The sequence below is a fragment of the Geotrypetes seraphini genome, chromosome 1 (genome assembly GCF_902459505.1).
Source record: "Geotrypetes seraphini chromosome 1, aGeoSer1.1, whole genome shotgun sequence".
NCBI lineage: Eukaryota > Metazoa > Chordata > Amphibia > Gymnophiona > Dermophiidae > Geotrypetes > Geotrypetes seraphini.
In genome coordinates, this window is record NC_047084.1 from 66,789,055 (window position 1) to 66,802,023 (window position 12,969).

The following is a 12,969-nucleotide window of genomic DNA, read 5'->3' on the forward strand; positions in this document are numbered from 1 at the left end:
GGGGTAGCCTCCTCCTCCTTCTTCTCAGCCAGCTACTAGTTCTCAGCTGAGCCAGTACTCTCCTTGGTACCATGGGGGAGGGGGGAGTTCTGGTGTGTCTGGGGGGGGTATGTGTGTTCTGTTATATGGAGTGGATGCAGTTGTGTGTGGTGGCAAGTGATGGATGGTTCTTTTTGGGGACACTTATTTCAAAATGGTAGAAGGCCACTGTTCTTGATGTATTGCTATATTGCACCTACTTGTCCTTTTGAGCTCCCCTAGCCGAGCCAAGACCTGCTTCTTTTTGCTCTCTTGTACCTTTGAGATCCCGGCTGGGTTCAGTTAATGGGATTGCAGCTCTTGTTGCCTATCTCTTGTATTTGGACATTTTTGCATTTCTGATGTAGAATTTGTATTCTGTCTGGTTGTGACCTTTTTCACTTTCAATAAAAATATGTTAAAAAAAAAAGAAGAATTACAAATATGCACTTAATTATGACTATTGTTTGTGAAATGGGACATTTGAATGTGCACATTTGAATGTGCTGTATTTTTTAATTATTACATTACATTAGGGATTTCTATTCCGCCATTACCTTGCTGTTCAAGGCGGCTTACAAAAGATTAATAAAATGGGGGTTACAATGGGAGAACTATTGATTGAATAGAGAGGTAAGTAGTAGATCTTTTAACATTTCTCGGGTTGTTAAGGGTAAGGCGGCTTACAAAAGAATTAAAAGGGGGTAACAATGGAAGCACAATAGTTGTTACTAGTGAAGTAAAGAGTGGATCAATTATCAATTCTAGAGTTATTAAGAGTACGTGATGTTATGGCTGCTTCAGGAATTTCTTGAAATGTATTGTTTTTATGTCTTTTCTGAATGTCTTGTAGTCTGGGGTGGTCATCAGAAGGATGGAGATTTGGTTGTCCAGTCTTGCGGCTTGAGTGGCTAGGAGGCCGTCGTGTAGTTTTGATCGTTTTACTTCTTTGATCGAGGGAGGTATGAATGGGGAGTGCGTTTTTCTGTGTCTGGTAGTGGATGCTTAGATGAGGCGGTTGTTCAGGTAGGATGGGCTGTCTCCGTTTAAGGTTTTAAATAACATGCATTAGAATTTAAATTGTATTCTTTCTTGGATTGGTAGCCAATGTAAGTTGATGTAGGCTTTTGTGATATGGTCATGTTTTCTCAATGAGTAGATGAGTCTCAAAGCTGTATTTTGGATTGTTTGAAGTTGTCTAGTCATAGTAGCTGGGCATGGAAGGAAGAGGATGTTGCAGTAGTCCAGCAGTCCTAGAATTAGGGATTGTACTATAAGCTGGAATTGTGTTCTTTCAAAGAATTTCCGGACTAGTCTCAGATTTCTCATGATTGCAAAGGATTTCTGTATTGTTTTATTTATTTGCGGTTGCATGGTGCAGCATCTGTCTATAGTCATGCCAAGTAGTTTTATGGTGGTTTGGATGGGATAGTTGATTGAGTTGAGTTCTAAATTGGTTATGGATTGGACTTTGTCATTTTCAAGGAGGATGAATTTGGTTTTGTCTGGATTGAGTTTAAGTTTGTGATCTTTCATCCAGGTCGTGACTGTTTCTAGTGTTCAATGTAGTGTGTTTGTCTTGGTGGGCTTAGGCTGATCATATGGGATGAGGATGGTAATGTCATCTGCATAACTATAGGTGGTTATGCCTAGATTGTCCAGATGTGTTCCTAGAGAAGCAGTGTAGGGGATAGTGGGGATCATTGTGGTTTAAATTTAAATTTATCAGGAGTCGGTACATTTTTATCGACTCCGACTCCAAGTACACATAATTGTCTCCAACTCCTCAGCCCTGGGTAGAACCCACCAATTGGAATAATCTGTGCATACATCTAAGGCTGGAGATATTTTTCTAAATTTAATTTCAAAAGATATTTATAAACAGATTTATACATCAATAAATTTGTCATTGGGGAAAGGAGTAGGGGCTGGAAGAGGAGATGCACCTGGAATTAGCAGCTGAGCTAACTTTTTCTTTTTCCTTTCTTTTGTGATTGTTTACTGTTCTTTAATCAAGCATGTAATTTCTTTATTGTCTTCCTATATCATTGCTGTTTTAAATCCTTTGGTGTGTGTTTAGTGTTTTCACCTATTTGAAAGTAGTAGATTGTACACTGCTTTAGATGTTCTTTTTATCAATGAGTAGACCCTGAAGTACTTTCATGTGTCTTAGAGGAAATTCAGCTTCTGTTTTTTTATGTTCAGGCTCCCTTTTGCCATCAATTTCTAATGAAATGTTTTTGCATGTTGAAAGTTTAGCAGCAGTGCTTTTGGTAATGCAACTGAATGCGAGATTTTATGTTGGACAAAAAAATTTTCTTAACATTGTCCTTCGGTATCTCCAGCTACTCAGGTTTTCAAGATAGTGCATTCAGGCATATGCTGCGTATTCATTGGAACTGTCTTCACTGTATCTGAACATGGTTCAGGCATATTCATTGTGAATATTCTGAAATCCTGAATGGCTGTGTGATCCCTGAAGGACAGGTTTGGGAATCAGTTACCTATACTCCTAGCTAGCCTGGAGCTGAAAGGAATCTTGTCCAACATGGGGCACTTGGTGCTCCTTTCATCCTCACTGGTTTGCTTTTGCAGTATGCCCCATGCTGGAAACGTCTGGCTTCTGGTATGTTCTCTATGAATTCTGGGTTTTTCTAATTTTTTTTTTCCAGATCCTATAGTTCAAATTGCAATTGACAACTCCTGGAATATTCTGTATACCCGCTCAGAGAAAGGAGTGATACAGGTATTTTCTCTCATTGTCTTCATGTTTCTATATGGTTACTGCGGATGGGCAGACTAGATGGGCCATTTGGCCTTTATCTACCATCATGTTTCTATTTTCTATTAAGATTCTAACTTAGAGATGGCTAATTTAGTATCTCATGAGCTCCATGTGGTTTTTTTCAAGGACAAATTGTAGCTTGCAGGTGAAATTCACCTTACATCGCTGACTGCTCACAGTGGTCTGGTGCAATGACAGTCTGCCTCCTCTGCTCATATATCTTGGATGCAAGTCTTCTCTCTAATGAGCAACCAGCTCAGGAGCAGAAGATGTAAGCTTGTCAGTGCATTCAGAAGTTGTGCAAGCAAGTATATCATATTGCAGTAACTACTGAACAGAGTTTTTGAATTCTAGGTATTTGACTTGGGACAAGATGGTCAAGGAATGTGCAGGATTGCCTCTGTATCACAGAATCTGATTGTTTCAGCAGCAGGAAACATTGCCAGGTGATATTTTGGATTTTTTCATCTATTTGATAGCATTTCCAAATACAAGTTTAAGACAAGCTATTCAGTAGGCATTTCCTTGCCCCAGAAAGCTTATATGCCTATGAACAACATCTATCTCATCTCCACCTTTTTTTGGTCCCTTCTTTATGATTATGTGGCCTTTATGAGGCTGCTTGGTGAATTCTAGGTCATATCTGCTTGCTGGCTGAAATCCATTCTTAAACAGATTACCGTATTTTCACGTAGATAATGCGCACCCATGTAAAACGCGCACACGGGTATAGCACGCGAAAAACACAAATTTATGTACAGAAATTTTTATATACCGCGCACACCCGTATACCGCGCATGCTGCCCGACTCTCCTTTCGCCCGCCCCGACTCTCCTTCTGCCCGCCCCGACTCTCCTCTCCCCCTTGAAGTCCTGTCCCCACCCTGAAAGCCTGATGCCCCCCCCGACGTCCGATTCACCCCCCCCCCGCAGGACCGCTCGCACCCCCACCCCGAAGGACCGCTCGCACACACCCGCACCCCCCACCCCGAAGGACCGCTCGCACGCACACCCACCCACACCCGCACCCCCACCCTGAAGGACCGCTCGCACCCCCATAGCCTCCCGACCCCCCATCATGTAGAAGCTCCTACCGGTGTCCTGATGCTTCCTCTTGGCGGTCTCGACTCCCCGACACGATCGGGGCAAGAGGGAGCTCAAGCCCTCTTGCCCCAGCCAACCGCGGCACCCCCGACACGATCGGGGCAAGAGGGAGCTCAAGCCCTCTTGCTCCCCCGACTCCCCGACACGATCAGGGCAAAAGGGAGCCCAAGCCCTCTTGCCCCGCCGACTCCCCAACTCCCCGACAATATCGGGCTAGGAGGGAGCCCAAGTCCTCCTGGCCCTGGCGACCCCCCCCCCCTAGTTGTTCGGGCCAGGAGGGAGCCCAAACCCTCCTGGCCACGGCGACCCCCTACCCCCACCCCGCACTATATTACGGGCAGGAGGGATCCCAGGCCCTCCTGCCCTAGACGCAAACCCCCCTCCCCTCAACGACCGCCCCCCCCAAGAACCTCCGACCGCCCCCCCCAGCCGACCCGCGACCCCCCTGGCCGACCCCCACGACACCCCCACCCCCCTTCCCCGTACCTTTGTGTAGTTGGCCGGACAGACGGGAGCCAAACCCGCCTGTCCGGCAGGCAGCCAACGACGGAATGAGGCCGGATTGGCCCATCCGTCCCAAAGCTCCGCCTACTGGTGGGGCCTAAGGCGCCTGGGCCAATCAGAATAGGCCCGGGAGCCTTAGGTCCCTCCTGGGGGCGGGGCCTTGGGCACATGGTCGGGTTGGGCCCATGTGCCTCAGGCCCCGCCCCCAGGTGGGACCTAAGGCTCCCGGGCCTATTCTGATTGGCCCAGGCACCTTAGGCCCCACCAGTAGGCGGAGCTTTGGGACGGATGGGCCAATCCAGCCTCATTCCGTCGTTGGCTGCCTGCTGGACAGGCGAGTTTGACTCCCGTCTGTCCGGCCAACTACACAAAGGTACGGGGAAGGGGGGTGGGGGTGTCGTGGGGGTCGGCCAGGGAGGTCGCGGGTCGGCTGGGGGGGCGGTCGGAGGTTCTTGGGGGGGCGGTCGTTGGGGGGAGGGGGGTTTGCGTCGAGGGCAGGAGGGCCTGGGATCCCTCCTGCCCGTAATGTAGTGCGGGGTGGGGGTAGGGGGTCGCCGTGGCCAGGAGGATTTGGGCTCCCTCCTGGCCCGAACAACTAGCGGGTGGGGGGGAGTCGTCAGGGCCAGGAGGACTTGGGCTCCCTCCTGGCCCGATATTGTCGGGGAGTTGGGGAGTCGGCGGGGCAAGAGGGCTTGGGCTCCCTTTTGCCTCTATCGTGTCGGGGAGTCGGGGGGGGGGACAAGGGAGTTTGCCCCGATCGTGTCGGGGGTGCCGCGGTTGGCTGGGGCAAGAGGGCTTGAGCTCCTTCTTGCCCCGATCGTGTCGGGACCGCCAAGAAGAAGCAGCAGGATACCGGTAGGAGCTTCTACATGATGGGGGGGGGTCGGGAGGCTGTGGGGGTGCGAGCGGTCCATCAGGGTGGGGGTGCGGGTGGGAATGCGTGCGAGCGGTCCTTCGGGGTGGGGGTGCGAGCGATCCTGCGGGGGTGGGGGTGAATCGGACGTCGGGGGGAGGGGGGAACTATGTAAAAAAAATTTTGTACAACGCGCTCACGCGTATAACGTGCAAGGGTATGCGCAGTACGTAAAAACCATGTATAATGCGCGCGTTATATGCGAGAAAATACGGTACTCATTTAAAATCAGATCAGCCACTTTTAAAGTTGTGAGATCTTTTAATGGGTAATGAGAAGGACATCACAAGTTTGCTCTTCAAAAGTCGTGTACTACTATGTCCTCTTTTGGTGTAGCAACATATAAAAACTCTAATTTTACTTGAGGTTCCATACCTACACAGTGATTTTAATTACCTGGAAACCACCTTTTTAAAAAAATATTTTAGTGACACAGTATTGTGATTCACTTTCAAAAGAGCAAAAACTGGTAAAGTGAAATTTTCTGGGGACCAAAAAAAACAGAGAGATAAAAACAAAAAAGGGGTATGCCTTCATATACAAACAGAACAGTACAATGGATTTCTACAAAAATAAAATATCCTACAAATCCAGAGCATCGGATCAAGTCTTATAAATAAAAGAAGGCTTAGATGAGACTTGACATGGTCATATTTTGGTGAGGAACTACTTGCATCACAACATCTACATGTAAATATACATATGAAAAACATATATGAATATATTCATAAGCGAACAGTAAATATTGCAAAATGTATATAAATAAATGGTGTTAGTACAGCAGAAAGGCAAAGGAGGTGTCCTATTAGCCAATAAAAACATTCTTTATTCAAACAGATGGTCCTCCCTTGCCTTTCTGTTGTACTATCTACATTTCAAGGTGAGGAGTCTCTTTTTTGCTTGTTATAAATAAATTGTGCATTTGATGAAAATTTCTTGTACAAGCCCACTTTATTCCTGGACTCTTTGGTTTGTGTACCTCTTCTCATGAGATTTCTGTAGAAAGTTTTATTTGTATACTTTTTCTTCTCCTCTTTCATCTCTGGACTGCCCCTCAGCTCCTCAGTGTGTCTTCTTACAGGTGAGACAGTAGGAGCTTGTCTTTTCGGCTCGTGTTTCTTTTTTTTTGTGTGTGTGTTTTTCTGCTGATTTCATCACTTCTTTCGTGCTGCTTTTGGGGGACAGCTCTGGCTGTGGGAGATCGCAGACTCTTCGGTGCAGAGTCTGCTTCCAAGGGGTTGGCTGCTTTGTAGTGCACCCACTTGGACAACCTGCATTTATAGGTTGGGAGGCTCGGGGACCATCCTCTTTGAGAACTTAGCTTGCCACATGTTTATCCACTAGTGGGCTCGAGCGCAGGCTGCTTGGCTTTGTGGCGATTCATTCAGGATTGGAGCCGACTGCATTCCCCCTGTTTCTATGTGCGAGGTCCGGTGAGGGTCCAGGTCTCCAGCTGGGGAGTTCTGACCTGAGAGGCTGTCAGAAGAAATGGCCGTCCATTTTCCACGCTTGTTGAGGCAGAGGATCTCTCTGTAAGCTGTATCAGCTTCTATTCTGCAGCTTCCAGCACAGCATGGCACAGTGAATAACGGGCTGACATCCTGTAAGATCGATTTTGGGGGGTGGGGGAGGGGGGTTGTTAAAATCATGTTTTGGGAGGTTTGGTGGATAGTACTAGGTTCCCCCACCTCTGAAATCTATTTTTTTATTTTTCAGGTTTTCCTGTCCTGGGCTGTTTTTGGTGCTAAACTTCTGCCGCAACTGCCATCTTGGATTTCCCGATCTGATTAAGAAAGCTTCTGTATGCCTCAAAACACCTCGTTTTTGACAGAAAATAGTTAGGATGGACTCCTCAGGGCAGGATACTTTGGATTCATGCTCTGTTTGCGGTGGATACATACTGTAGAACCATAGGGCAGATTGATCATTAATTAAAACTCTCCAACCTGGGCATGATGTTTTGAAACCCTTTTCTGACTTCTATTTGCGGTGGATGGCAGTCTAAGGAGCATCCGTGTTCTACATGCCGTGCAGCATGGGAGGCAGGCACAGGAGGCGCTGTATCGACCCTTCCTGTCCCTTTGCGGATTCTGGGACTCTGCCCATCCAAGAGAAGCCCCAGAAAAATAGAGCCTGAGACAAGCACAAGTATGTCCCTGGCGAACCTTGGCTGCGATTCGGCACTTAAATCCCACAAACATGGGAACTGCAAGGGATTACCCCTGAATTTGTTAATATGCTATTTAATAGCTTGGATCAGGGTATAGAGCTGCCTTATTAAGAACATAAGCCTATTTGTTCAACAAAGGCGCAGCCTGCCCTCCTGGAATAGAAACATAGAAATAGACGGCAGATAAGGGCCACAGCCCATCCAGTCTGCCCACCCTAATGACCCTCCCCTACCTTTGCCCTGTGAATAGATCCCATGTGTCAATCCCATTTGGCCTTAAAATCAGGCACCCTGCTGGCCTCAATCACCTGCAGTGGAAGACTATTCCAGCGATCAACCACCTTTCAGTGAAAAAGAATTTCCTGGTGTCACCTCGCAGTTTCCCGCCCCTGATTTTCCACGGATGCCCTGCTTGTGATGGGTGTCCTCCCTTCCAAGATAGAAGATCCCCAGTGACAAGACAATGCGAAGCCGGGGACAGTCCACCTACAGATGATTTGTATGATTAGGATTCTGTTTTCATGCCTTTACTCTCCCAGACAGGCACTTCTATAGTGGGGGATCATTCTTCAGACGCATGGCAGCAGGATCTGGATCTCGGACACTCCCGATCTTGAGAACAACCCCACTTGTATGTAGGCTTTTCAAATTGTCAGCGCTGATTGGGTTGATTACATAGTCCCTCCAGAAGTTAAAGTTAGACTTCTCAGGCTTTGACAGCACAGTCCTGCATTATGAGCAGCACAAAGCCACAATCTTCCTGTTTTCCTGAGCATCCAGACATAACCAGGATGCTTACTGATCGTTGGGAAGTGCTGGAAGGGCCCCTAAAGGTGGCTAAGGCAATGACTAAGTTCTATCTCATGGTATCCACGTTCAACCAGCTTTTTGCTTCACCAAAGGTAGATTCTCTGGTGACACAGGTTACCAAAATGCACATTCCTTCCCAGTAAAGGAAGTGTGGTGCTAAAGGATGCCCAGGACTGCAGGATAGATTTTGTGCTCAAAAGGCTTTTTGATTCTACGGTGTCTGGTCTGAAAACGGCTGCAGCAGCATCCTTAGTCTTCAGGACTTGTCACTCTAAGTTGTGCCATGATCCTGACACTATTGTGGAGAGGGATCTTCCTTTTTAAATCGCTGGAGTGGATTATGTGAGTGATGCCCTGTATGACCTTTTTCAGAGTGGTGAGTAAGCTCTCGGCTTACTCTATCTCAGCACATAGAATACTGTGGATTAGGCAGTGGTTTGGTGATTCTTCATCCAAGGCAACCTTGAGTAAGCTGCCATTTAAAGGGCAGATGCTGTTTGTTAAGGGCCTAGATGATCTTATGGCTAGTGTGCAAAACCGTAAGCCGAAATCTTTACCGGACAGAAGACCTGGTCCTCTAGGGGATTGAGGCAGAGTTCCTTTTTGTTTCTCTAGGCACTATCATCAATATTCTGGGAGTTCCTCTGACCAGTGGTCCATTCAGACTGCTAGAAAAAGATTTGGTGTGGCATGATGCCCGCAAGCTTTGGGTACTCGTACTGCTTCAGCTACAAAGAAGCAATTATGATGCCTGGCCAGCAGCCGACTCTCATTGTATCGAGGGAAGACTTGCGGCCTTTTTTGAGTAATGGTTGGAGATCACCACAGACCACTGGGTTTTGGACATCCTGAGCAAAGGGTACAAGCTTGAGTTCTAATGTCCTCTCCAAGATCTGTTTCTGGTTTATCCAGTGGGGAAACCCAAAAAAGTGGTAAGAGTCGGAGCAAAGGTGCTGAGGTTGTTCGCCATAGGAGCCACAGAACCTGTCCTGGAAGCAGACTCGGGCTTCGGCAGATACTCCATATATTTTGTCATGCCCAAAAAATGCTCCAATGACTGGAGACTAATCCTGGATCTAAAACCAGTCGATGAGGCCCTACAAATCTGGCCCTGTAAATCTGCTTCTAATTTTGTAAACCTACCTCTAATTTTGTTGTAAATCTGCTATTCAATGCAGATCATTTGCTAATTGATGTAAACCGCCTAGAACTCACTGGGTATGGCGGTATATAAGAATAAAGAATAATAATAATAATAATAATACAAATCGCACAATTCTGGATGGAAACCATGAGGTCGGTGATTGCATCGGTCACACCAGGGGAATTTCTAGGCTCTTTGGATCTGACAGAGGCCTATCTTCATATTCCCATATTATTGGAGAATAGGAGATTTTTGTTGTTCCATGTATTGGAACAACATTTCCAGTTTGCGGCTCTGCCCTTCGGGCTAGCGACTGTGACTCAAACCTTCATCAAGGTCATGGTGGTAGTCGCAGCCCATCTGCACCGCCTATGCATCCAAGCCCATCTATATCTGGACGACTGGCTCATCAGAGCCCAGTTTGAATCAAAGGGCCACCAGGTAGCTCAGCAAGTGGTTCAGCTGTTAACAGAGCCTTAGCTGGGTAATCAACATTCGGAAGAGTCATCTCAAATCGGAAGAGTCATCTCAATCTGACACAGGACTTGAAATATTTTGCAGTCTGTTTTGCCACCAAACTAAACAAGGTGTTCCTTCTGGAGGCGCCCAAGGAGAAGCTTCTCTATCAGATTTGGGATTTTCAGAACACGTCCATTCTGACAGCATGGCAATACCTGCAGGTGCTGAGATTCATGATGGCAACCATAGATGTTGTACTTTGTGGACGAAAGCGCATCTGCACCCCCTATAAGAGGTGCTTCTTTCTTGCTGGTCTCCACAGAGGGATCCACTCCATCAACGGATCCCTTGGACAGCAACAGCCCAACACAGTCTCCTCTGGTGGTTGAACCCCTTGTCTTTTTCCAGGGGTGTCCCCCTTCATATCTTTATGGTTATTCTCCAAGAGTACTAGATTACTGCACTCTTATTGCATATATTCTATAGCTATATGTAGAGTACCAGACATATAGTATCTACATATGTAAGAAATTTTTGTATGGACTTTCAGGTTGCAATTGGGTACTGAATCCTTCCAACTGCTAAACTCTTCATTAGTCCACTTTTTATTGAAAATATATAGCTAATGTTTTTTTGTCTTCGTATTTTTTATCTTTTATCTTCATATATCAATCCACATTAATAGTGCAATTACTCATGTAAAAATCCATTTGAATCAATTTGAATTTGAATCACTTAGCGTTAGGTATTGTTTTATTTCTTTTAAAATCTCATCAGAGCCCCCTCTCCCGACATGCATGTTTCAAACGAAACTTTCTTCAGGGTCGAGGGGAGCTAGAAACATAAAGCAAAAATCTTACTATCATAGCTTCTAATTACTAATGTTGTGCCTCAGAGATAACCTAAAACAGTATTATTATATCCACCTTCTAAAATTATTGTTTAGCTTGCCAAAAAAGATAAAAATATATTCACACACTTACCAATTGAGGGAGCTTTCATTCAGAGTCAAACATGACTGTGGTTTGTAATTTGAGACCATTTTATTGCAGCTGAGTTGACATAGGTGGTCTTTATCAAGGACTCCAGTCTTTTGGCTGGGAAGCACATTGTGAGAGCTGGTTTGTCCAGCTGGTCTCCTTATCGGAGGAAGTGGTTGATCAATCAATTGGAACTCTGAGTAATCCGCTTGGCTCTCCTCAGATTCGAGGGAACTCTACAGAACAGACAATGTCAGGGCAGTAGCCTACATCAATCAACAAGGGGGCACAAAGAGTGCACCTCTCCAAATAAAAGCCCAAATGCTCTTTTGATGGGCAGAAACTCATCTATTAATGCTGTCGGCAGCGCACATTGCAGGAATGGACAACATGCAAGCAGACATTTTTAGTCATCAGACCCTGGATCCCAGGGAAAGGTCCCTATCTCAGAAGATATGTTTGCCAGCTTATATGCCTTCAAGTTCCACAAAAAAAAATAGAAATTATGAAAGGTTGGCCAATGTTGAGACCTCCTTGTAATTTTCCCAACTATTCTTATTTATATATAGTATCTTTTAACAGACCCTCAGAAATGCCACCAGCCACTCAAATGCATATTATAGTGGTTGGATTTATACATTAATTCCTCACCGGGTCAATCCAACTATTTTTTAAATTTTTTATATTGATGATTTTCAAAAAGTGCATCAGTGCATAGATAAAACTTTTTATAAATATCAAGCTAATACTTAGCTTAGCTTAGGTGGTCCATTCTAAGGGATCCTGTCACCGACATGTTTCACCCTGCTCGGGTTTCATCAGGGTTGTAATCCTTCAGTTAGAGTTGGTTTCCCACAACGCGACCACTCCCAAGATTTCAAAAAATCAGAATAGGCCCGGGAGCCTTAGGTCCCTCCTGGGGGCGGGGCCTGAGGCACATGGGCCCAACCCGACCATGTGCCCAAGGCCCTGCCCCCAGGAGGGACCTAAGGCTCCCGGGCCTATTCTGATTGGCCCAGGCGCCTTAGGCCCCACCAGTAGGCGGAGCTTTGGGACGGATGGGCCAATCCGGCCTCATTCCGTTGTTGGCTGCCTGCCGGACAGGCAGGTTTGGCTCCCGTCTGTCCGGCCAACTACACAAAGGTACGGGGAAGGGGGGGGGGTGTCGTGGGGGTCGGCCAGGGGGGTCGCGGGTCGGCTGGGGGGGGCAGTCGGAGGTTCTTGGGGGGGCGGTCGTTGGGGGGAGGGGGGTTTGCGTCTAGGGCAGGAGGGCCTGGGATCCCTCCTGCCCGTAATGTAGTGCAGGGTGGGGGTATGGGGTCGCCGTGGCCAGGAGGGTTTGGGCTCCCTCCTGGCCCGAACAACTAGGGGGGGGGGGGTCGCCAGGGCCAGGAGGACTTGGGCTCCCTCCTAGCCCGATATTGTCGGGGAGTTGGGGAGTCGGCGGGGCAAGAGGGCTTGGGCTCCCTTTTGCCCTGATCGTGTCGGGGAGTCGGGGGAGCAAGAGGGCTTGACGTCAGAGAAAAGGTGGGATCGCCGGAAGAGGAAGCAGCGCAGGCGCAGGGCTCACAGAAGGGCCGGGACCGCCAAGAGGAAGCAGCAGGACACCGGTAGGAGCTTCTACATGATGGGGGGATCGGGAGGCTGTGGGGGTGCGAGCGGTCTTTCAGGGTGGGGGGTGCGGGTGAGAGTGCGTGCGAGCCGTCCTGCCGTGGGGGGGGGTGAATCGGACGTCGGGGGGGGCATCAGGCTTTCAGGGGGGGACAGGACTTCAAGGGGGAGAGGAGAGTCGGGGCGGGCGAAAGGAGAGTTGGGGTGGCCAGAGGAGAGTCGGGGCGGGCGAAAGGAGAGTCAGGCGGCGACGGGAGAGTCGGGCAGCATGCGCGGTATACGGGTGTGCGCGGTATACAAAAATTTATTTACATATATTTCGGTTTCCCGCGCGCTATACCCGTGTGCGCGTTTTACACGGGTGCGCATTATCTACGTGAAAATACGGTAATGGTTATTGTGGCTGGACAGACTAGATGGCCATTTGGCCTTTATCTGTCATCATGTTTCTATGATTATGTGATTCTGTCCT

At 47.6% G+C, this 12,969-nt stretch overlaps 1 protein-coding gene across 3 annotated transcripts in view; it reads left to right on the forward strand.

Moving 5' to 3' along the window:
• Positions 1–12,969, forward strand: part of NUP155 (nucleoporin 155) — a 261,773-nt gene that overhangs the window by 43,293 nt on the left and 205,511 nt on the right. For all 3 annotated transcript variants that reach the window (XM_033932712.1, XM_033932698.1, XM_033932703.1), the window contains exons 8-9: positions 2,691–2,764; positions 3,158–3,249. In XM_033932712.1, the coding sequence (XP_033788603.1) occupies positions 2,691–2,764; positions 3,158–3,249 (166 nt within the window). The remainder of the gene's footprint in view (positions 1–2,690; positions 2,765–3,157; positions 3,250–12,969) is intronic.